Source organism: Sus scrofa, chromosome 13 (genome assembly GCF_054392235.1).
Source record: "Sus scrofa isolate SSC_HxYL_T2T_F1_AM1 chromosome 13, Sscrofa_HxYL_maternal_Yorkshire_Landrace_v2.0, whole genome shotgun sequence".
Taxonomy (NCBI): domain Eukaryota; kingdom Metazoa; phylum Chordata; class Mammalia; order Artiodactyla; family Suidae; genus Sus; species Sus scrofa.
Window position 1 is genome coordinate 38,596,972 of NC_139395.1, and position 22,943 is coordinate 38,619,914.

The following is a 22,943-nucleotide window of genomic DNA, read 5'->3' on the forward strand; positions in this document are numbered from 1 at the left end:
CATGATGGGAACTCTGCTTTTTCTATTTTAATGCTTCCTCTGTTTTCTATATGTTTTTGTTTTTGTCTTTTTAGGCTGTATCCATGGCATATGGAAGTTCCCAGGCTAGGGGTCAAATCAGAGCTGGACATGCTGGCCCACAGCCACAGTAACACGGGACCTGAGCCACTTCTGTGACCTGAACCATAGCTCACGGCAATGCCAGATCCTTAACCCACTAAGTGAGGCCAGCGATTGAACCTTCATCCTCATGGATACTAGTCGAGTTACTGCTGAGCCACGACAGGAACTATACATATGTATATTTTGGGTTTCTTTAATATATCTCTGTGTGTGCATACATGTGTTTGTATTTTTGTATGATGATTTGATGGTTTATAGTCTGTTTTTAATTTTTCTAGTGGTTGCCTTTATATTGATTTATTTCTCCACCAAGAAAAGAAAACATTCAAATATAGGGAAAAAGTCATATTCTCAAAGGCTGAGCCTTGGCACCACAGTTTTTTCTTCGAATTTTTGATAGCCTCAGAAACAAACAAACAAAACCCCCAAACAAAACAAAATCCTTGATATCCTCAACATGAAAAATGATGATAGTCTTACCCTGAAGTTTTGGCCATGTACAGCAAAAAGCTGTTGATGCCACAAACCTCATGTGAATATCTTTCCCTCAGCGGCCACCATACTTTGCCCAACAGTGTCTTTTACTTGCTGTCAATTTCTCTGCACAGTAATCTGAAAAGGCATAGTTGGAGAGGCATGAATGGAGGGCATTGACTCTTCTTGCTATTTGTGTCTACACATATCAAGATTAGGAGCCAGATTGTTTCTTGAAAGCTGGTCTTTGTGAATACAGTGGTGTGTGGTTGGTGTTCAGATGCAAGCTTGTGTCTGTGTGTGTGTGTTTTCTTTAAAATCTGATCAGTCAGCATACCAACAGATAATGGCACAATCAAAATAGGATCATTTTAGGAAAGCTTATTTACAAAGGGACTATTTACAAACATGTGGTGGTGTAGGAGCACACTAAGGGTTGGTGCAATAACCTAGATGAGCAGCAGCAGAGCTGTTACCACCCATAGGCTTGAAGGGAAAATGGGGAGGGGGGAAGGGTGGCACTAGAAAGAAAAGAACTGAGTAGAGTGGGCTGGCTGCACCAGGAGGGTCAGTATCCCCTGTTGAAGGATGCATCCAACCCACGGAGATTCAAGGCAGGAAACTAAACGACTGAAGGCCTTGATGTCATTCTGTTCCCTCTCCTTTCCCTGTTGGGGCTCCTGAAGGCTGAACCCAACTAGAAGGCGGAAGCTCATTCATCTAATCTTGCGAAGGAATTCAGTGATAAATAGAACAAAAAATCATCAAGTTAAAAAAAAGAAGAAGAACATGGCTTGGATCTGGCTATAGCTCCATTTCGACCCTTAGCCCGGGAATCTCCATATGCCACGAGTGTGGCCCCAAAGAGACCAAAAAAAAAAAAAAAAAAGGAAGAAGAAGATGGAGGAGTTCCCATCCTGGCTCAGTCTAGGATCCATGAGGATATGGGTTTGATCCCTGGCCTCACTCAGTGGATTTGATCTCTGACCTAGCTCAGTGGGATCTGGCCTTGCCATGAGCTGTGATAGAGGTCACAGACGCGGCTCAGCTCTGGCATTGCTGTGGTGTAGGGCGGCAGCCGTAGCTCTGATTCGACCCCTAGCCTGGGAACCTCCGTATGCTGCAAATGCGACCCTAAAAAAGCAAAAAAAAAAAAAAAAAAAAAAAAAAAAGGAAAAAGAAGGGGAAGAAGGAAAATAAAGCATCAGATACATTTCTCTCCTGTGTTTTTGGAAAATATGTGGTAAGCTGACACATCAGTGGTACACTCATTAGGAATGCTTTCAATGGCCAGTAATAGAATCTAGACAGTACAGTTCACTTGTGTACTCTAACAGGAAGGCTGGAAGTAGGCAGCCACTGACATTCAGTAATGTCAGTGCTAGTGTCTCTGGAATTCTCTCAGCCTTAACCTTGTGCTGGTTGCTTTATATCTGCATGATGGCTGCCCAGCTCCAGCTATCGTGACCATGGTTAAGTTAGGAAGAAGGTTAGCATGTATACTCATTAAAAAAAATTTTTTTTTCATAAATGTATCCTCAGCAGACTTTCCATCCTGTTTCATTGGCCAGAGCTGGGTCTCATGTAGCAGCAAGGGAAAGTGGGAAATGGGCTGGTCATGATTGATTTAGACCACTTCTAATTAGTTGCCTGAGACCTTGGTGCATAGATCAAAATCAGAAATCTATTATCAAAAAAGAAGGGATGGGGAGTTCCCATTGTGGGTCATCCATACAAACCCAACTAGTATCCATGAGGACACGGGTTCAATTCCCGGTCTCGCTCAGTGGGTTGAGGATCAGATATTGCCATGAGCTGTGGTGTAGGTCGGATCCTGTGTTGCTGTGGCTGTGGTGTAGGCCTGTGCCTACAGCTTCAATTTGACCCCTAGCATGGGAACTTCCATATGCCTTGGATTCAGCCCTAAAAAAGACAACAATAACAGCAACAACAACAACAACAAAAGAAGGGATGGAATAAATTCTGGATCAACAATGAACAAGACTTGCTACAAGTGGTTTGTATTCAACAATAAAGCTGATTGTCTGCTAGCACTCACTAAGGATGGCCAGTGTTCTTTCACACTATCTGCTATTGATTTTATGTGACATCAAAGTGTTGTTTAATAAAGTAACTTTGCCAGGAGCTTGCTCTGGTTTTCCTCAGTAGCCTATGACTGAATTTACATGTCATAGTTTGGATTGTATTGGTTTTCACTGTAAGTTGATTTTTTTTTTTTTTTTTTTTTTTTGCTTTTCAGGGCCTCACCCATGGCATATGGAAGTCACCAGGCTAGGGGTTGAATCAGAGCTGCAGCTGCCAGCCTACACCACAGCTGGTGACCACAGCAACACAGGATCTGAGCCATGGCAATGCCAGATCCTTAACCCACCAAGAGAGGCCAGGGATGGAACCTGTATCCTCATGGATACTAGTTGGGTTCATTACCACTGAGCCACAACATGCACTCCCAAGTGGGACAGTTTTCTTTTTTTTTTTTTGTCTTTTGTCTTTTTTGTTGTTGTTGTTGTTGCTATTTCTTGGGCCGCTCAAGCGGCATATGGAGGTTCCCAGGCTAGGGGTTGAATCGGAGCTGTAGCCACCGGCCTACGCCAGAGCCACAGCAACGAGGGATCCGAGCCACGTCTGCAACCTACACCACAGCTCACGGCAACGCCGGATCGTTAACCCACTGAGCAAGGGCAGGGACCGAACCCGAAACCTCATGGTTCCTAGTCGGGTTCGTTAACCACTGCGCCACGACGGGAACTCCCCCAAGTGGGACAGTTTTAATGATGCCTTTCTTGTTTTGATCTTTTCTCTGTCTTTAGTGACAAATGCATCTTAATCATATTGGACATTATCATTTTGCCCATATCATGGAAAGACTTCATTGGTTTTCTAACTAGTTTACAGGCTCCGACGTGAAGAGGATGCAAAAGTCTCAGTGGGCTTCCTGCCACTATTTGGCAAAGTTTCATAAGAGATGATGCCTTCAGGACTAGAGGAAATACTTACCAACTAACAAAATCCCATTTTCTAATATTAATTCCCATATCTGTCTTTCTGAGTCACATTTTTTTTTCTGTTTATGTAAAATTATCTCATTCTACAAACTCATTTACCCTGGTATATGCGATCATGTTTCATATTACAGCTATTTTCGATATTACTTTTATGCTTTAATGAACTTCTTTGGAACTACTGATCCATTTTTATGATTTGGGGCCATACTGTCATATAACATTAACAATAAAATGGAAATAAGGAGTTCCCGTCATGGCTCAGGGTTAACGAACTCAACTAGTATCCATGAGAATGCAGGTTTGAGCCCTGGCATCATTCAGTGGGTTGAAGATCTGGCATTGCCATGAGCTGTGGTGTAGGTTGAAGATGTGGCTCAGATGCCATGTTGCTGTGGCTGTGGCGTAGGCCAGCAGCTATGGCTCCGATTTGACCCCTAGCCTGGGAACCTCCATATGCAGAGGGTGTGGCCCTAAAAAGACAAAAAGAAGAAGGAAAAACACATGTAAACAATCACATGAAAATGGTGTGGAACTCTCTTAGCAAGTTGAACTACAATCAATGGCATTCTCTTTACTATGAGCTGACCTGAAAGAGCCAGTTCACTTCTGGTAGTACAGGTGCACCTACAGGCCGTGATGATGGTATTTCTGTGGAAATGATCATTGATTTCACATTTATAAAACATTTGTGAACAAAATTGCTTGTCTATGTAGCGGACCCTGCCATGCTCTACTCCTATCCTCTCACACTCACAATTCTCCCATGTTCTGATGGTGGTTTCTATGGGGCCAACAGGGATGTCATCCAATAAACAGGAGCACAATGTCCAGGGCCAGCTCCTGCAAGAGTAAATTCATTTCTATACCGTCTACTGAGGTCTTCAGTGAACAGGGCCCTCGGTTCACTGGGAGAGGTGAGGGGGCGGGACCTTACCAAATTCAATGGAGTTCTGACCTCCCAGCTGGAGCTGAAAGGTAAGAAGTGAGATAATTAACTTACTAGAAGCTAGTAAGTTACTAAGATAATTAACTTACTAGAAGCTAGAGTATACTAAGAGGCCAAAATAATAACCTAGTGATGGTTTAAAACATGTCTGCACATTCCCCAACCCACTCCCCACCCGCATACAGACCGGACTATACTGAAGGTCCAGAAGTCGAATAGCAGGTGCAGCTGCGACCTAAGCTACAGCTGCAGTAATGCTGCTGGATCCTTAACCCGATATGGCAGGAACTTCCTTGGGTGCACATTCTTTCGCACTCTTCTTATCAAAAGGTGGAATCTAATTCCTTCCTCCTCGCATATAGGCCAGCCTTAACCACGTGTAATAAACAAAATGTGGAAAAAGTGATACAGTGTGATTTCCAAGGTAAGTTAGAAAAGGTGCTAGTGCATACTACATGTGCAGTTGTTGGGTCAGAGGATGTTTATTTAAAATTGTGATCCTGGGAGTTCCCATCCGTGACGCATAGGAAATGAATCCGACTGGTAACCATGAGGTTGCTGGTTCGATCCCTGGCTTTGCTCAGTAGGTTAAGAATCCGTCCTTGCCCTGACCGTGGTGTAGGTCGCAGACGCGGCTCGGATCTGGCGCGGTGCTGTGGCGTAGGGCTCCGATTCAATCCCTAGCCTGGGAACTTCCTTATGCCACAAGGTAAAACCATAAAAATAAATAAAATTCTGGTCCTATTACCAAATTGTTCTCCCATTCTCTTCCACCCTACCTCGCTCCCCAACAGTGGCTATAAATACTCTTTGGATCAGTATATTGGTTTCAATTGGCATTTCTATACTATGCAAGAAGTGAAGCATCTTTTCTCATCGAACCTCTCCTGGGGTCAGACTACCCGGCTGGAGACGGAGCGTCGGACTCAGCGGAGCCAGGGAGCCAGCCGACAACACCCACGGCTCCTTCGTTTCCCCGGCTCCCTTGTTTTCGGCGCTTTCCTTCCTCCCCCATAAACTTCAGATTCCTGGAACCAAGCTCGGTGACCTCACGGGGATGACTTCACATCCGGGACCTTCTGGGAATTTTCAGCCGCACTTTTTCGTAAGAAAACTAACGGGGGAGGCGGTAGGGGAGAAGTAGGAGGCTGCGTCGAGGGAGGGGCGGAGCTCCTGGAGGCTGGAGGGAGGGAACGGCCGCGCTGAGCCAGCTTCCTCCTTCTGATCCGGGTAGGTGGAGCTGGCAGCGGCTCGAGGCTGAGCTGCCGCCCCCCGAGACCCGAGGCCCCGCCCCCTCGGCCCTCAGTCGCGCAGTCGCGCACGCGCTCCTCGCCGGGTCGGAGTACCCCCGCGTCTGTAGCTCCCAGTTTGGAACCGGGGGCAATTGGCGGAGTGTTGCCAGGCTGAGCCTCTGCCAGAGTTTTCTTCCAAAGTTAGGGAGTCATCTGATTTGGCACCTGTGCCACAGGTGGGGAGCGGGTACCATTAAGACTGAGATGAAGGGTGTGTGGGGATCCGTGAGTAGCAGGTACCGGCAGTGAAGGGGTGGGGGAGGGGACTCACAAAATGGAAAGGTGGCAAAGGCGTTTTTCCAAGCTACGGAACTGCGGTAAGGTTAAGAAGTCAGAGAAGGACACTCTCCGTGACTTTTGTTTCCTTGAAGAGGTTGCCTCAGAAAGAGGCTGTCTCGCAAAGAGGTGTCTTCAACATCAAGTATTCCAGAAATGACAACAGGGGGAAATAAGGGGGCTGCATTAAGACTCTTGCAAGCCCTTGGCACTTTGGCCTTCATGGGTTCCTTCCTCCTTAAAAAAATATTTTAAGAATATAGGGATTTCCCTTGTGGCTCAGCAGGTTAAGGATCTGACAGTTTTCACTGCAGTGGCAGGTTTGATTCTTCCTCTCGGGAACTACCCCATGCATCTAGCAGCAGAAACAAATCCAACTAGGAACCATGAGGTTTCGGGTTCTATCCCTGGCCTTGCTCAGTGGATTAAGGATCTGGCATTGCCGTGAGCTGAGGTGTAGGTCGCAGATGCGGCTCAGATCTGGCGTTACTGTGGGTGGTGTAAGCTGGTAGCTGTAGCTCTGATTCAACCCCTAGCCTGGGAACCCCCATATGCCATGTGTGCGGCCCTAAAAAAAAAAAAAATGTATTTTATAACTGTGGTGAAAGATGAATGTGTTAATGTTATATATTAAGCCATTTTCTTCTACCTAGAATTTTTTTTCTTCTGATTTTAAGAGAAGTTAAAACATTTTCATGGGCCTCTGAAGTATTGTAGACCTGAGGCTCCATCCATTCTTGCTGGCCCTGGACAAAGCCAGGGTTGTGCGACACAGCCTGGATAGAGCATTAAAGGACCTGGAAGAATGGAGCTGGAGAGGTTATAAACACAGGTTGCAGCTGTACAATAAGGGGCTTGAATGACCTGAGGAGTGTAGATTTTATGGTGGAGGTGGTGTGGAGCCACTGCAGGGCTGGACTGCAGGATTGACAGTTTGGGGGTGGCACTGGAGGTGGGAAGGGCATTGGGTTGGCTGTTGCGAGGATGACATTCAAACTCTTTGTGAGCCACAGTGGAGATAGAAGGGAGGGGGTAAGGGAAGCCATTGGTTGATGAGAGGAGGTGGGGCTGGGAGAAGCCTGAGCTGCCTTCTCTGGCTCTCCCTTCCTAGAGGAGAAAACAAGAGGGGAAACTGTGCAGGCCTTAGGACTTCAGGAAGATCAAATGGAAGGTCCTTCAGTAAGTCACAAACCAGGGAGAGTTTTTGTGCCTTAATAGAAATGTGGGCTGTTTCAAGGCTACCTCTTGCCCAGATCTCTGCAATGGCTCCTGTAGCTAATGCAACCCTCTCTGTGCTGCCTGAGGCACCTCTCCAAAGCTCCATTCCCATTAGGCTGCTTTCCTGCTCCCCATGGCCCAGAGGACAAAACCACAATCCTCACCTGGACATTTCTAGAGTCTAGGATGAGAAAAAACAGACTGGGTTTTCAACACCCCTTACAGTAGAACACTGTTCCAGAGTCTCATTTGGCTATGGGTTTCTTAATCCCAAGTAACTGCCCTTTCTCCCCCACCCTCCAATTTCTGCCAGAAAACAAAAAACAAACAAAAAACTTGACTCCCACCTTCCAATGCAAACACTGGGCTTCCTCCAGAGCAGACCAGGCCAAAATCAAGGGTTAGGGCAGAAACTATACTTAACAGAATTTTTTGTGTGTCTTTTTCGGGCTACACCCACAGCATATGGAGGTTTCCAAGCTAGGGGTCGAATCAGAGCTGTAGCTGCTGGCCTACGCCACAGCCACAGCAATTCGGGATCTGACCTGCATCTGTGACTACACCACAGCCCATGGCAATGCTGGATCCTTAACTCTCTGAGTGAGGCTAGGAATCGAACCTGCATCCTCACGGATACTAGTCAGATTCATTTCTGCTGAGCCACAACTGGAACTCTAGGAACTGTACTTAAGCATTGAAGAACTGGGTTCAAATGACTCCTTGAAAGACAAACCTTCTTAGTGTTCACTCTAAAACACCTAGTAAGATTGAGCACCTACTATGTACATTTGTACCATCCTAGGCATTGGAGATGCAACAATTAACAAATGAGAAGTGGTTGCCATGGAGATGATATTCCAGTGGCGAAAGACTTGGCAGTGGGGATGGCACTTTCCAAAGATGGCTACATGTTCTAGAATGCTGCCTTTTCCTCATCAAAAGGTGTCTAATACCCCTTCCATTCAATCTTTGCAGACTTGTGATTCACAGAATGCAGCAGAAGTAATTTTGTGTGATTTCCGAGGCTAGATCATAGAAGGCAATACACTTTCTGCCTTTTTAGTTGGGACACATGCCTTTGGAATCTTGAGATGAAATTCAGGAAGTCCAACTTCTTTGAGACTACCATACTGTGAGGAGGCCCAGACCACACGGAGAGGCCATGCGTATGTGTTCTGGCTGACATCCCAGCTGAGGTCCCAGTCTACAGCCAGCATCAACTGCCAGACATTTGAATGAGTGAGTTTTCAGATGTTTGCAGACCCTAGCTGTCAAATTACCCCCAGCCTTTGTGACTTCCCAGCTGAGGCCCCACACATCATGGCACAGAGATAAGCCATTCCTACTGTGTTCTGTCCAAATTCCTGACCCACAGAACTCATGGACATCATAAAATGGTTTTTTGTTTGTTTTGTTTTTTCTCTTCACTGTTAGGATAGTATTTTATTATCATTGAGTCGATCATTGTATAATTACACTTATTTTTTTTCTTTAAATATTTTTAATGATTTTTATTTTTTTCTGTTATAGTTGGTTTACAGTGTTCTGTACATTTCTACTGTACAGCAAAGGGACCCAGTCACACGCATATATATATACACATTCTTTTTCTCACATTATCTTCCATCATGTTCCATCATAAGTGACTAGGTATAGTTCCCTGTGCTGTAGAGCAGAATCTCATTGCTTATCCACTCCAAATGCAATAGTTTGCATCTTGTTTTGTTTTTTTTATGGCTACACCCGGGCAGCCATACAGATGTGTCCAGGCCAGGGATTGAATCCCAGCTGCAGCTGTGGCAACACCATATGCTTTAACCCACTGTGCTAGGCCAGGGATAGAACCTGCACTTCTGCAGGGACCTGAGCGACTGCAGTCAGATTCTATTTTTAAAAAAATTTTTAATTATAGTTTATTTACAATGTTCTGTCAAATTCTGCTGTACAGTGCAGTTGGATTCTTAACCCCCTGCCCCGCAGTGGGAACTCCACATTTTTTTTAACCACTAGATTTTAGGTGGTTTGCTGTGCAAGAATAGCATCCAGAACACTGACGTTAAACAAGCAAATATGTGAGCAAGATAATTTCATATTGTCTTCAGGAAAAAAAAAAAAAAAACAAAAACCCCACAGGATAATTTGGAGGAAGACCTCTACAGATGGGGGAGTAGGATTGGTGGTTGGGATAGGTGGGGGGACGCAGGGGAGGTATGGATTAGGAAAGACCATGCTGGAGAGACATTTGAACTGGGATCTGAAAGAGAAGGAGCCCAGCCACTAAAGAGCACCGAGAAGGGACTTGCAGGCAGAGAGGGTTCAGCAAGTGCAAAGGCTGTCTTGAGGCAGGAATCAGCTTGGTGTGTTCTGAGAAGATCTGGAAAGCCAGTGTAACTAGGGGGATCTGAGTGAGGAGGAGAGTAGGGCAATTAAGTTGGACGGCAGAGGCAAGTCTTTCTGGTCTTACAGTCCGCTAAGAAGAGTTAGATTTCAGACTGGGTGAGCTGGGAAGCCTGTGGAGGGTGTCATACGGGGGTGACTTGGTCTGATAAACTTTTGATAAGAGCTTTAGGTACCAGGTGGAGACAGCCTGTAAAGACAGGGCAAAGGAATGCAGACCACTTAGGAGGCTATGGCAGTGGTCCAGGAAAGGGGGAATGGATGGTGTCCTGGGCAGGGTGATGGCGGTGAAGATGGGGACTGGTAGACAAATTCAGGAAACGGAGACAGTGACAAGGATTAAGGAGAAGGGAGAGGCGCCGGCTGGAGGGACGATCCCGGGGCGAGGCCGCGACTTGGGTGAGGACCGGAACCGGCATCCTTCTGGAATCCGGGAGGGCGGCTCCGAGCAAGGGCCGGCCAGGACGGCGCGTACTGGCGTCCAGCGTCTGCAGTGCAGAGCCGGCCCCTGGCTGCGAGCCTGCCGGGTGTTTCCAAGCAACGGCTACCACAGCCGGAAACATTCTGAACCAGGCAGCCTGGGTAACGTCATCGTCACCTTGGCGACAGCGGATGGGAACACGCCTACTCCGGGCGCCGGGGCGTGGCTTGGGCGCCTTAAACTCCGCCTCCGGCCGGCACTGCTTCAAGCCCCGCCCCTTCCCCGCGAGGGGAGAGGCACCGCCTAGGTCTAGGCGGCAGGTGTGACAGCAGGTGTGCAGGGCACTGGGCCAGGCCGCAATGAGCGGCCTCAGCTCTCCTTGGTGCGCGCTCACCACCCGCCTACCAGCCTCTCCCAACTCTTCCACTAGGCTACCACCTCTAGCCATTAGAACTGACTCCTCTGTCATTCAGGTCACCTCTGCCGAGATGCTTCCCCAGCCATCTGAGCTAAAGTAACTGCCAACTGTCTTCTCGTGGACTGATCTTGGCTTTATTTCCTTCACAGTACCTCTCCTTTCTAAAATTATCTTCTCCGCTTATAAATTACTGTCCTCCCTAAATTCCACGAAGTCCGGGATATATTCTGCCATGTTCATCTCTATTCTCAGCACCCTGACAGAATTTGGCAAGAAGTACGTGCTCAGTAAATATTAGCTGGATGAATCAGTGAATTCACTGAATCATTTCATTCATCTATGTGTTCATTTATTTGCCATTTATGCAGTGCCTTCTAGACACTTACGATAAACGGTAAGATTACTGAGATGCACAAGTCAGGGACTCCACCTGGAGGTGAGAAAAGAGATTAAAGCTAATAATTACAAGACTAAAAGTGAACATCCTTGTGTTCTAGATGCTGGGCATAGCTCCAAGCACTTTACGTATATTAATTCATTTAATTTTCACAATATGATCATGCCCATACAAATGAGAACACCAAGAACAGTCATATTATTAGCTGCCGGGCCCTGTAATCAAGTGAGATTCCACAGCCAGTAGAGGAGGGGGACATGTGCTGAGGGGGTTATAGCGATATGTGTAATAGGCCCAGGTAGGTAGATTTGCTATCTTAATTGCTTCCACACACCACAGTCTTCCAGAGTACAGGCTGCTTCCAGCTCGCAGCTCTGCTGCCCCAGGGGAACCCATCTGCCAGTGGATCGGGCAATGAGGGAGCTGAGAGGGGTGTGGCGGGCTGAGCCCTGGGCTGGTGCTTGGGTGGGAGTCTACCTGTTCAACTGAAGCAAAGTGTGCACAAGTTCCCATCTAACTTTGTGGGGGGCAGGTTGTGTGTATTGGGGGAGTAACCCCTGTAAGTGGTAAAGCCCCTTCCTTTTTGGATGGGTATCTAGGAAATCCAGAAACTACATTCACTCCCATCTCTGGGTTTTTGTCTGTGCTCTCCCCTTTCCTAGCAGATGCTTCCCCCTAATTTTCCCATAATTTGCTTTTTGTTATTCAGATCTCAGGTGAAAAGGTCTGCCTTAGCCACATTCTATAAGGCACTCACCTATCACTGTCACATCATCATGTTTTAAGACTTCTATCCCCAAATGGAGAGTGGCCTAGTCAGGTGCATCACCTGTATTCCTGATCTGAATTTTTTCCTGTTTATTCATGGTCTTTCTGCCTCTTTATTCTAGAAAGTCATTTCCCTGAGAGACTGACCCTATTAGACCTCACCTCTGTGTCCCTTGCTGCCTAGAACAAGCCTGGCAGGCTGGAGGCGCTCAGTGCTTTTTGAAAGTGTGGAAAGGGCCCTTCACCAATTCATTCTGGCTCTCCAGTTCCGGGTGTGTGCTCTCCCCTTCCCAGGAACCCCTGCTCTGCACATTGCACCTGGCTTGACCAGGAGGAAGTGGCCCAGCTCTCTTGGCCACTGGAGTTCTCCTGGCTTATGGCCCTTCCTCCTTCCTGGGCCTGGCAGGGCCGTTCTTCCACTCTGGAGCAGGAGTCTGTTCAAATTCCCCTCTGGGGTGATGTTCAAAACCTCCAGGGGGAAGCCAGGTGTAGAGGGGCAGCATGGTATGTATGTGTGGTGGTGTAGAGAGCAAAGAGAATGGGGGACAGTTAGGCCTTTCTGGTTCCCAACCAAGATGGTAGAGGAAGGAGTGGATTTTCAGAGCCTTCCAGTACTACTGTTGCCAGGAAAACGGGGCACCTGGAGATGTGGATGTTTTCCTTCTCATAGTGAGAACCAAGACTCTGGGACAGATACACACTCAGACACAAGGAGGAGGGAATAAAACTTGGGTTTATTCAGACCGTGTCCTTCCCTTTTGAGGGGCAGAGTGAGGGGTAGTGGGGGTGGAGGGAAGCTTTGGGTTCTAGGGACATTGCTGATTGCCAGCCTTTTCTGTGTGAGCTTTGGAGCAGTGAAGATGGTGATGAAGGGGCCCTAGGATCAATGTGAAACAGAGACCAATCCCTTGTCCAGCTGTCCTTCTTCTCTCCAGGAATTAAGGAGGAGAAGACTCATAGTAAAAGAAAAAAAGGCTGAAAGTGGAGGGTGACTCAAGGACTGTCTCCCGTAGTGGCTTGCAGACTCACTGGTGTTGGCACGCCTGTCTGTACATATCATAGCCTCCACTGGTAGCCATAAGCCCCCGTCCTGTTCCTGTGCTTGGGCAACTCAGGGAGCATCTTTGCAGTTTTCTTTTCCCTCTTTTGCAAGAATGCAGATGATGGACGGAACCGATGAAAAAGAAACTGCCCACAATCTCAGCAGATGCCTTTTCTTCTTGGTCCTTTCCTCACGTGTGCAAAAGGTAGGCACCCACCTCCGTCCGGAGCCCGGGGGATGGGTGGGAGGTGGTGGTGGGAGGTTGAGGGGCTCACTGAGCTGCTGGCTGGAAGTGGCTGCAGGGCATAGGCGCCATCCCTGCTTCTGCCAGGCCCCCGCTGAGCTCGGCTGGGCTGCGCAGGAACTGCCTCATCAAGGGGGAGGTGTGGAGCCCGAGGTGGGGGTCTGGGCCCTTGGTTAGCTCTGTGGGCTCCGTGACCATGGTGGGGAATGTGAGTGCTGTGTTCCCACACTGGTTCACCCTCTCATGCTGCTCATTCACAGTTCTTGTGGCTCTGTAGCACTGGGAGCCACCTGGCCCAGTCTGCAGCTCCAGAATGCTCTTCTGCCGCCCAGTGGGCAGGGGGCTGGCTGAGGCAGGAGCAGGCTGGGGCTGTCCAGAGCACTCGGTGGCCTCCCTCTTCCTGGCCTTGTCCTGGACATCTTTCTGGTGGAGCTGAGCTTGGCCCACATCCTGGCTGAGGTGTGTGCTTTTCACTGAGACCTCAGGGCTGCCCTGAGGTCTGGGAGCCTCTGGAAGTTTCCTTGTGGCTGACTCGATAGAGATGAAGGTTGGGGAGGAGGGTGAATGTCTGCTGGGAGGTAATACTCGAGGGAGGCCCCAATCTTCTCTCAATGTGTCCAGCCTCCTGGTGGTAGAGGTGGGCAGGGCTGTTTGACTTCTTGCCTCAGTGGGACTTCTGACCTTGGCTTGACTCCAGATCTCAGTAGGGCATGTACCATCGGTTTGGCTCCGAACTTCAGTTGGACCCCCGACCTCCTGGCTTGGGCAGTTGGGCCTAGCTCTACTGCTGTCTGAGACATTGACCTTGTGGGTACTATGGTCCTTTGGGGGTCCCTGGGGATGGCCCCTGGTGTTAGTCCCAGGCTGGAGGCTAGACATGGAGCTGAGGGCCTTGTGCACGGCCTTCTCAATGTCCAGCAACCTGGCCAGGGTCTGTTCCTTCAGCAGGGCCACCTCCGTGCTGACCCTCGTCAATTCCCCAAAGGCCTGCTCCACAGAGGCCTCGGGCTTGTGGAGGGCAGCGGGAGCTGGAGGGGCCCCTCTCAGCTGGGGCACAGCCTCAAAGAGTCTCCGAAGCGCCCGCACATCCACAGTGCTTTTGGCCTCCTTCTCCAGGGCTTGCACTTGACTCAGGAGGCCCTGGAGCTCTTGCTGGCTTCCCTGCAGGATCTCAGGACTTCTAGGGGCTGCTTGCTGGGAGCCATCCATGCACTTCTCTCCTGGGGAGCTGAGGCCTTGCTGCAGTGAGGTGGGGTCACTTCCGGGAGCTGAAAGCTTGGGGGACTCAGGGCTCTGGTTGTTGCTGCTCATAGCTTGGCTCTTGGTGGGCTTGAAGGCTGTGGTGCTGGGGCCATATGGGGGGCTGGGTGGGCTCTGTCCAGTGGGGCATCTAGCCAGAGGTATGCAGCCCTGGCCTGCAGTGGTGGGGGCCTTGGCTGGCTGGGTATCATGGTCAGCTGTACCAGTCTCACCTTGTTTGCATTTTCCTTGCCCCTCCTCCTTAGAGGTGCTGGGAGACGGGGCTAAGGGCTTGGGCAGCCAGTGAGGAAGAGGGATCTGGCTTAGGTGTGCAGGTTTGGGGGGCAGCTGGGGCTTCTTCCTTGGGCATGTAGTGGGCTCCAGTTTCAGGGTCTTTGCCTGTGACTCCCCAGGGCTTCTCTGGCCAGCAGGGCTGCTGTGGGAGTAGAGAAGGGGGTCCTGTGGGGGCTTGGAGGCCTGCTGGCTGGAGTCCTCATCATGGCCAGCTCGGGCTGGAAAGTCAGGTCTCGTCACAGCAGCTGGGAGAAGAGGAGGAGGAGGAACAGAGGCATTATGGGAGTGCAGGCTGGCACCTGCAGCCCCAGGCCCAGAGGCCAGTGTGTGGTGGGCTAAAGGGGCAGCCTTCAGGGTGGTCTCTGGAGCTCGGAGGCCCCCTGGGCCATGTTCTGCCATCACCTTCTCTGGAGGCTCCCAGGCCTTCTGTGTGTAGCCCCCAGGCTCCTCTTGCTCAGGCCTGAGACTCTGAACTGGGCCTTCCAAGAATGGGCTGGGAGGCTGGGATGTGGGGGCAGTCTCCCTGCCCCTTGGCAGGGGTCCTCTCTCAGAAGGCCGGACACCCCCAGGTGGGTCAAAGGTCCTCACAGGGTGAGCAGTGTAGATGCCATCCTGAATAGTCACCCACCCCCCAGGCAGCTCTCCAGGTAGTGCTTTCTGTTCCCCACTGACCTTTCCAGGGGCTGCTGGGATCCTGGGGTCACCTCCCGCCATAAGCTTGGTGTTACTCTGGGCAGTCCCAGTGGCTTGCTGAAGACCATTCTGAGTGGGTGTAGAGGCAACTCCAGGGGCAGGGCCCTGCTTGTGCTTGCTCAGAACTTGCTGGTGCAGGCTCTGGGCTTCGGCTGTTGCTGTCCGCAGACTCTGCATAGCAGCCTGGAGGTCTGAGGCCCCAGGCCCTGGGGGCACAGTGGTGGCTCCTTCTGACTTTCCCAAAGCTGCCATCCCTTTCTGTCCCGTGCACCTGCTTTCCTGCTTTTCTGCCCCAGCCAGAGGGACTGCCTTTCCCGTGGCCTGTGGGGGGCAGGGGGTGGCTCCCGGTCTCCTCAGATTCTCCATCCTCATGCCGGGGTCCAGTGGGGGGACATGGATGATGCTCTCTGTTGGGGGCAGCCTCTGGGCCCCTTCACTGACTGGCTCTGGACTTGAGTCAGCCGGGGGCTCCCACCGCAGGCTATGCAGGCTGCTCAGGTCTCCTTTGTCTATGCAGCTGGCCAGCAGCTGCACACTGCTCCTCTCCGGGGCCCTGCTGGTTAGCCGGGGCTGCAGAGAGTAGGCAGTCAGTGCCACCAGGCCCTGCTCTGTCTCTTGCATCACTAGCCCAGTCCTCGCCACCGAGGTCCCAAGGCCACAAGCCAGCAACTGCTGGAACTCAAGGTCCATGTCTTCAAGGTTCCCATTGCTGCCTGGTGCTGGCAGTTTCAGCGGCTTGAGTTGAAGCTGGCCCATTGGGTCCTCCTGCACCAGCAGCCCCTGCTGGTCTATGTCTGGCCGGCGCAGCACTTGGCGAATGATCCTGGGAAGCTCGCCAAACACCAGCTCCTCCTTCCGAACCTGGGGACTGCCCTGCCCCGGGCCTGGGAGCACGTACTTGGCCAGGCAGAGCTCCCCTGGCCCTCGGGCTTCCATGAGGATGCCTCCATGGTGCAGGATGCCAGGTGTGGCATGCAGAGTCCGCAGGGTCCCCTCGGCTGCAGTCTCCTGTCTCTCTAGAGCTCTGTCGGCCGAGGAGCCCACAGGTTGCTCCTCTTGGAAGTTACCCCCTTGGATACTCTCAGCTGCCAGGGAGCCCATGGGGCAGTTCTCAAAGAGCCAAGTGAACTTGTGCACAGAGCCCACTGGAATGGGCTCAGGGATGACCCTGGACTCCTGGTCTTCCTTCTTGCCTGCCTCCAGGGCCTGGAAAACCTCCTTCTGGCGAGACACCTGCCCTGAAGGGATGTCCACTCTGCTGCAGTATCGTATCAGCCCTCTTCCACTGGGACGGCCTGAGCCCTGCAGAGGCTCGGTCTCGAAGACGTGTCTGTCTGTCTGTCTTTCCCCAGCCTGGACCTGGCTAACCTGAAGGTGCTGCTCCTGGGAAACTTCTGGCCTGGCTGGGGGTTGGGACATGAACATCCAGGTGCAGGACCGTGCCTTGTCCTTAGTTGTGGGATCTGTGACCTCTGACCCCTGCTTCTCGGCCAACTCACTCATTGGGCACGTCTCGAACAACCAGCGGATGGTCTGCACATCACCCTTGAGGGGTGCCTCAGGCTGAGGGCCTCCCGGAGGCATTCCTTCCTCTTCCTGTCGTTCCTGCTGCTCCCGTTGGTGGATTACCTCCAGGGGCTGAGTCTCAAAGAGCCACCGGGCAGTGCCCACATCTCCAGCCACCACTTCCTCCCGGGTGATGCCCCGCACCACGTCGACGGTACTGGGGTTTCGACCTAGTTGGTCTAGGGGCTGTGTCTCAAACATCCACCTGTAGCCCTGCACATCACCTCCCACGACCTGCTCTCTGCTGACGGATGTCAGGGCATGAAGGTGGCCTTTGCCATCCTGCAGGGCGTACACTGGGGACCCTATGTCTTGGGACTGCTCAGCAGAATCAGTTCCTTCTGCTCTGCTTACATTCCCATGGGCCAAAGCTTCACCCTGCCCGATGCTATCCAGGGGAAGGGTCTCGAAAAGATTCTTGAAGGTCTTTACATCCCCCTTCACCACATCCCCTTGGGGCGCACACTGAGAGAGGGGCAGCGCTGAGGAGCCATCGCTGGATAGATGCTCACGTGTGAACCCCTTACTCTCCTGGGGACCCACTCGCTGCAGGTGGCCCACTTGGACCTTGTCTCTAGGTGTGTCCAGGGGCTTTGTCTCAAATAGCCACAGGGTGGAGCGGACATCACCAGGGACCACTTCCTCTTTGGGTGGGACCTCTGCTTCAGCCTCCTCTTCCCCCTTGAGAGTGTCTAGTGGTCGGGTCTCAAACAGGTGCCGCTGCTGCTGAACATCTGGGCCAGGAGGGATAAGATCTGGGGATGGCTGGAAGTCCTTCTCGTCCACCAAGATCTCCCGGATGGCATCCAGGGGCTGTGTCTCAAAGATCCAGCGAGTTGCGCTAACATCAGGCCGGGCTGCCTCCTCCAGGGAGATCCCCCGAATCACCCGCACCTGGCTGGGGTCCCGGTTGATGGCGTCCAGAGGTTGGGTCTCGAAGAGCCAACGGGCAGTCCTCACTGCATTGCTCTGGATCTCCTCCCGGCAGGCGGCCTTGACCTCATGGATGGCGCCCTCTGCGTCCTGGATGGCACACAGTGGCTCTGTTTGGAACAGCTTCACCGTCTTCTTCACATCACCCTTCAGCTCCTGGATCTCTGAGCGTAGCTCCAAGGGGCTCTGTTCCTGGATGGAGGGACGAGAGCCTAGGCGGTCCAGTGGCCGTGTCTCAAAGAGCATCCTAGTACCCTGGACATCGCCACTGGCTTCAGGCTCCTTCACTGGAGCCTCCGGTGCCTCCGTCTGGCCTGTCAGCTCATCCAGCGGCTTTGTCTCAAACAGCCAGCGGGCTGCACGGACATCCCCTCGGGATGGCTGAGGTCTAGCTGGCTCCTGGTCTATGCTGTTGGCAAAGGATCCTTCTTCAAATTTTCGGGAGGTGGCCTGAACGTTGCCACCAGGCACCGGCTCCTTGGCAGGTGGCCTGTCATGGTCCCCAATGGCATCCAGCCGCCAGTTCTCAAAGATCCAGCGCATGCACTGGACATCACCTTCGGTGGGCTCCTCGGAACCCAGGACCTCAGCCAGGTCTTCAGCCACGGCCTCAGCCAGATTCTTGCGGAGCTCGGGGTGAATGTGCTTGTAGAGGCGGCGGAGCTCACTGGCTTGTCGCTGCTGGTGGAACTTGGAGAAGGACTCCTTGGGTGGTGGCAGCGGCAGATCCTCAGGGGCAGGTGGGGGAGGGAAGGGCAGGTCCTCTGCAGTTGCCACTGGGATGGTTGGTTTTGGGGCCACCTGCGTCTGGGTGTCAGCCATCCTTCTGCAGAGAGGGCACAGAGATAAGGATGGGGCGGGGGATTTACTTGGGATGCAGGCCGGTTGCTGAGAGAAATGGCAGCGAGCAGGGCCCCGGAAAGGGTAGCCCTGGGGTGGCATGTGCTTAGGTACTCTCTTCCCTTTTCAGACCTCACCTGGCTTTCTGCCTGCCACCTGCGTGGTGACAAGCTGTTGAACTTGAGGCACATGGAACCATCCATCATGGTGGGTCCCTGCTTCCCCAGAATCACCTGGGTTGCTAGGGAACAAGTAGGGCGTTGCTGGGTTTGAGGCTCTGTCCTCCAGCCCCACAAGGGATACCCAAACCTCCATGAGGGGGAAATGGACATGCCCCATCCTCTCCTGCCTCTGCCAAAATCAGTTTTTCCCTGGCAGACTCCCAGGTGAGTGTGGCCAGGGGGCAATTCTGATTTAAGGGGTCCCAGCCAGGGAGAGGCAAGTCCCTAAAGTGGTGACATTTTCCCATGGAGAGGAAATTCCTTTCATAGCACCAGAGGGTGTGCTTATCACTTTCACCAGTTGGGGGGATGGCTTGCCCAGCCCTTAGCTCTTGATGTAACCCTTCAAACTTCCCCAGGCCCAGGGAGGCAGAGCAGAGGCCAGCAGCCCTGCTACAGTGGAAGCAGTCAAGGCTGAGTGAGGGTTTCTTGTGGTCAGGCAAAGCCCGATTCTGACTTCTAAGTAGGGGTTTTCTGTGCCAAGACTCAGATGGTCTGAGTTAGAGGGACCTCAAGGATCTTCTGGCCCAACCACTTTTTTTTTTTTTTTTGCTATTTCTTGGGCCGCTCCCGCGGGATATGGAAATTCCCAGGCTAGGGGTCCAATCGGAGCTGTAGCCGCCGGCCTACACCAGAGCCACAGCAACACGGGATCCGAGCCGCGTCTGCAACCTACACCACAGCTCACGGCAATGCCGGATCGTTAACCCACTGAGCAAGAGCAGGGACCGAACCCGCAACCTCATGGTTCCTAGTCGGATTCGTTAACCACTGCGCCACGACGGGAACTCCGCAACCACTTTTAATTAAAGGCAAAGAAACTCAGGCCCAGAGTTGGATCTTGGCAAATGAGGGGCAGACAGTGCTAGCTCGGGGTTCCTAGACCCTATAGGTAGGTAGTATGAAGATTTCTTAGTATCTGTGGTGTCCCTCTCTTCTCCAACAGGCACCCTAAGAGAGTGTGAGGGTGACAGCCCAGGGAGGGGAGGCAGTGGGACCAAGGGCTTTTCTGCAGAGATAGCCCCCCATCTCGCTCATGGGGCCTTGTCCCCAGTTGGGTGCAAACTCGAGTCTCCTGTGCTCCTCCTCTTTCTCTCTTGAAGCCCATCTGCTTTCACCAAGGCACTGCCTCCGCCACTGCCCCTGCCGCCCCTCAAGCCCTCCTCTGGTCTGTGTCCTCTCTGTCTTATCTGTCTTGTGACAGGTGTACTAACAGTCCCCAGAGGCCAGTGGGGAAAGAATGAGAAGCACGTCCCCCCTCTCGCTGCCCCTGACCCACTGCTCTGCTCCAGGCTCATTGCTAAATATAGCCAAGGTCCTGGCCTCAGTGTGGCAACCTGGGTGGGGGGAGGGGGGTCAGGCTCAGCCAGTGGGACTCTGGGAGCCTCAGCCCACCTCATCTCCTTCCCTGCCCTGGGTCCCCTGCCTTCTGAGCTGGTATCAGGCCCCTGGCCTATAGGATCACTGGTGCCAGAACCCTCCTCTAGCCAAGAGCTCTGGGAGTGGGGGAAGGACCTCCTCCTCATGGCTACCCCAGGGAGGGGGGAACTGAGCCCTGCCCCTGCCCCACCCTCACCCCAGTGTGCCCACCAAAGGCATCAGCGCCCCAGGGAGGGTGAACCCTAAAGCCAGCAGCCCGAGTCTCGCCACAAACTCTGGGTAGTTCCTTTAGTGTCTGCGTTCTCAGGAGGATCCCCTGCCAAAGAGAAACCTCGACTGTCCCCGTTTCCTCCCTGTCCTGTCTCCATTGTGGTCTGAGCAGATGGCATGTACAGGCCATCAGCCTCACCCCACTCCCACCCTCAGGAATCTCCAGAATCCCTGCTATGGGCATACATCGTCAGAATCACAGTACAAGGATGGCAGACCTGAGGACCCTCAGAGGTCACTGAGCCCTGCCACCCCACCCCTCATTGTTCGGATGGGGAAACAGGCCCCAAGAGGGGAAGGAGCTGACCTAGGAGGCTCCCCCAAGTGGTAGTAAGACCTCCCTACCCCATCCATCTGCCCTGAGTTTCCTGGGGCTTCAAAAGCAGAGGCAGGGGTTGGGTGAGGGCAGAACTCAGAAATGGAACCAGACTTAGGGCAGGGTCTGAGCCCCAAGTGGTGGCCCTGAGCTCAGCTTCTTAGGGCTGGGCCAGCCTCCTAGGGTGACCCCCACTTTTGCCCCTAGGTCTGCTTTTTTCAGCCCAGCCCCCTCCATGCCTCTCTATACCTGGGCAGACTCAGATCTGCTTGCCCCCCGCCCCCTGCACGCCCCCAGGGTTTTCCCCAAGGGTTTTCCCACTGGGCAACATGATGATCTGCATCCCACCCCAGGTCCTGGGCCATGATATGTGGGGAGCTGGGCTCAGGCCGGCCCTGGGGAAGCATTCCTGGGGCCAGATATGCCAAGACTTTCTCTAGCAACAGCTGGGCACAGGGCTGGTCCTGGCAGTGCCGAGTCCGGCCTGCTCCCCACTCTCCAGCCCCCATGTCCTCCCCCGCCTCCTCTTCCACTTTCTTCCAGACACTGGGCCTCACTGGGGCTTCCCTGGAAAGAAGCCCTGAAGCCTGAGGAGCGCCATACCTGTATTTTAAAAATTGTAACTTCAGACTGCCTCCTCCTGAAAGCCTTTGTGGATTAGGCCAGACTGGCCGGAACTTGCCCCTCTTCTGGCTTCAGGCCCTTGGCAGTCACCCCGAGAGCCCCTGTGGGGCTCATGGTAACTCTCCCTTAACTTCCTCGTGTATTCTTTCTTTCAGACCCGTCTACTCACCCGCCTTTCGGTGTGTGGCCCCTAATAATACTAGCCTGAGAGGGTCCAGAGGGGTCCTAGCCTGGAGAGCCAGCCTTGCTAGGAGAGACAAGGGGCCAGTTACTTACCTGAGGGTCCTGTTTGGCTGATGGGGGCGTGGGGTCTGCGGCAGGTGTGGCCTAAGGGTCTGTGGTTCCTCTTGTTGTTGTTTGGGGCTGGTTGTGCTCTGCTGGCTCGGCCAGGTGCCTTCTCGCTGCCCAGGCTCTGGGTCTCTGTCCCCTGCCAGCCCCAGCAGCTGCCTTTATCTGGCTGGTTAGGGGGTGGGCCAAGGTGGGGGCGGGTGGGGGAGGCTAAGTTCAGAGTATGAAGTGGTTCAGTTATTTTTAGGGCTTGTGGAAGTTACGTGTCCATCCCGGGAATCAGTTACATGTTTCTTCTGCTAGGGAGGGGAAGGGGAGTGAGCAGGGAGAGCTTCATTCATCTAGGTCTCATCTGAGGATCGGGGTCAGTGACTCAGCCACCATGGCGGTGTGGACATCCCGGACTATTTTGAGGGAATGATTATGGAGGGGCATCTGACACCTGGGTGGCCCTGCCCTAACCCTGGGAGCCCCCCACCTCCCTACTCCAGACTGGCCTCTGACTCTTCCTCACGTGGGCTGTGTGTTCACCTTGCCAAGAGCCTGGAGGCCCCCAGAGGGCAGGCCTGGGCCCCTCCTGCTCAGTTCCCGGCCTGCTACCTCAGAGCAAGGCCCAGCCTTCCTCCTCCCCGACTCTCCTGCTGAACTAAAGATCCCCCCTCTCTCTCTCTCTTTTTTTTTTTTTTTGTCTTTTTAGGGCCGTACCCATGGCATATGGAGGTTCCCAGGCTAGGGGTCTAATCGAGCTGTTGCTGCCAGCCACAGCCACAGCCACAGCAATGCCAGATCTGAGCCTTGTCTGCGACCTACACCGCAGCTCACGGCAACGCCGGGTCCTTAACCCACTGAGCAAGGCCAGGGATAGAACCTGCAAACTCATGATTCCTAGTTTGATTCGTTAACCACTGAGTCACGATGGGAACTCCCAAAGATCCCCCCTCTTATCCAGCCCTCGTCACCCCACGATGCAGGTGTATTCAGCCCTGAGTGCGCGTGGCTGGTTTGGGGGGAAAGGCATCTGTGTTTCGGGGCTTCTGCTCTTCACTAGGTCCCCGATTTATCAGAGGATTCCACAGAATGGTTCTGTGGCATTCAGAGCAGATTATCTGGGTCCTTGTTTACTTTCAGGCTCTTGCCTCTGACTCAGGGGCCAGGCTTTCTGGGAATGGGGTGGGGGGAGGGGTGGCACACAGTGCTGACTCTGGGGTTATTTCTGACCCTGGAGTCATCAGCTTCC

At 52.6% G+C, this 22,943-nt stretch overlaps 2 protein-coding genes across 5 annotated transcripts; one reads left to right on the plus strand and one right to left on the minus strand.

Annotated features, from left to right (window-relative positions):
- The first annotated feature begins 5,634 nt into the window (after window positions 1-5,634).
- Window positions 5,635-12,729, plus strand: LOC146397263 (uncharacterized). 3 transcript variants are annotated; one of them, XR_014822765.1, is made up of 2 exons: window positions 5,635-5,674; window positions 8,331-8,572. XR_014822765.1 is itself a non-coding variant. In XM_084987820.1 (2 exons), exon 2 carries the CDS (start codon window positions 10,010-10,012, stop codon window positions 10,478-10,480), a length of 471 nt encoding a protein of 156 aa, XP_084843946.1. In that variant the 5' UTR covers window positions 5,899-6,037; window positions 8,331-10,009; the 3' UTR covers window positions 10,481-12,729. The 3 variants fall into 3 exon arrangements, 1 of the variants encoding a protein (XP_084843946.1); XR_014822764.1 differs by lacking the exon at window positions 5,635-5,674 and adding an exon at window positions 5,722-5,799; XM_084987820.1 differs by lacking the exon at window positions 5,635-5,674 and adding an exon at window positions 5,899-6,037 and having other exon boundaries at window positions 8,331-12,729.
- On the minus strand, window positions 12,472-21,846 carry XIRP1 (xin actin binding repeat containing 1). 2 transcript variants are annotated; one of them, XM_084986517.1, is made up of 3 exons: window positions 21,695-21,840; window positions 15,248-18,593; window positions 12,472-14,820 (listed from the first exon to the last, which is right to left on the minus strand). In XM_084986517.1, exons 2-3 carry the CDS (start codon window positions 18,587-18,589, stop codon window positions 14,812-14,814), a joined length of 3,351 nt encoding a protein of 1,116 aa, XP_084842643.1. In that variant the 5' UTR covers window positions 18,590-18,593; window positions 21,695-21,840; the 3' UTR covers window positions 12,472-14,811.
- Window positions 21,847-22,943: the final 1,097 nt, after the last annotated feature.

Coding starts and splice junctions, on each gene's coding strand:
- LOC146397263 (XM_084987820.1), top strand. CDS start 10,010: ATGGATGGTGTCCTGGGCAGGGTGATGGCGGTGAAGATGGGGACTGGT.
- XIRP1 (XM_084986517.1), bottom strand. CDS start 18,589: ATGGCTGACACCCAGACGCAGGTGGCCCCAAAACCAACCATCCCAGTG.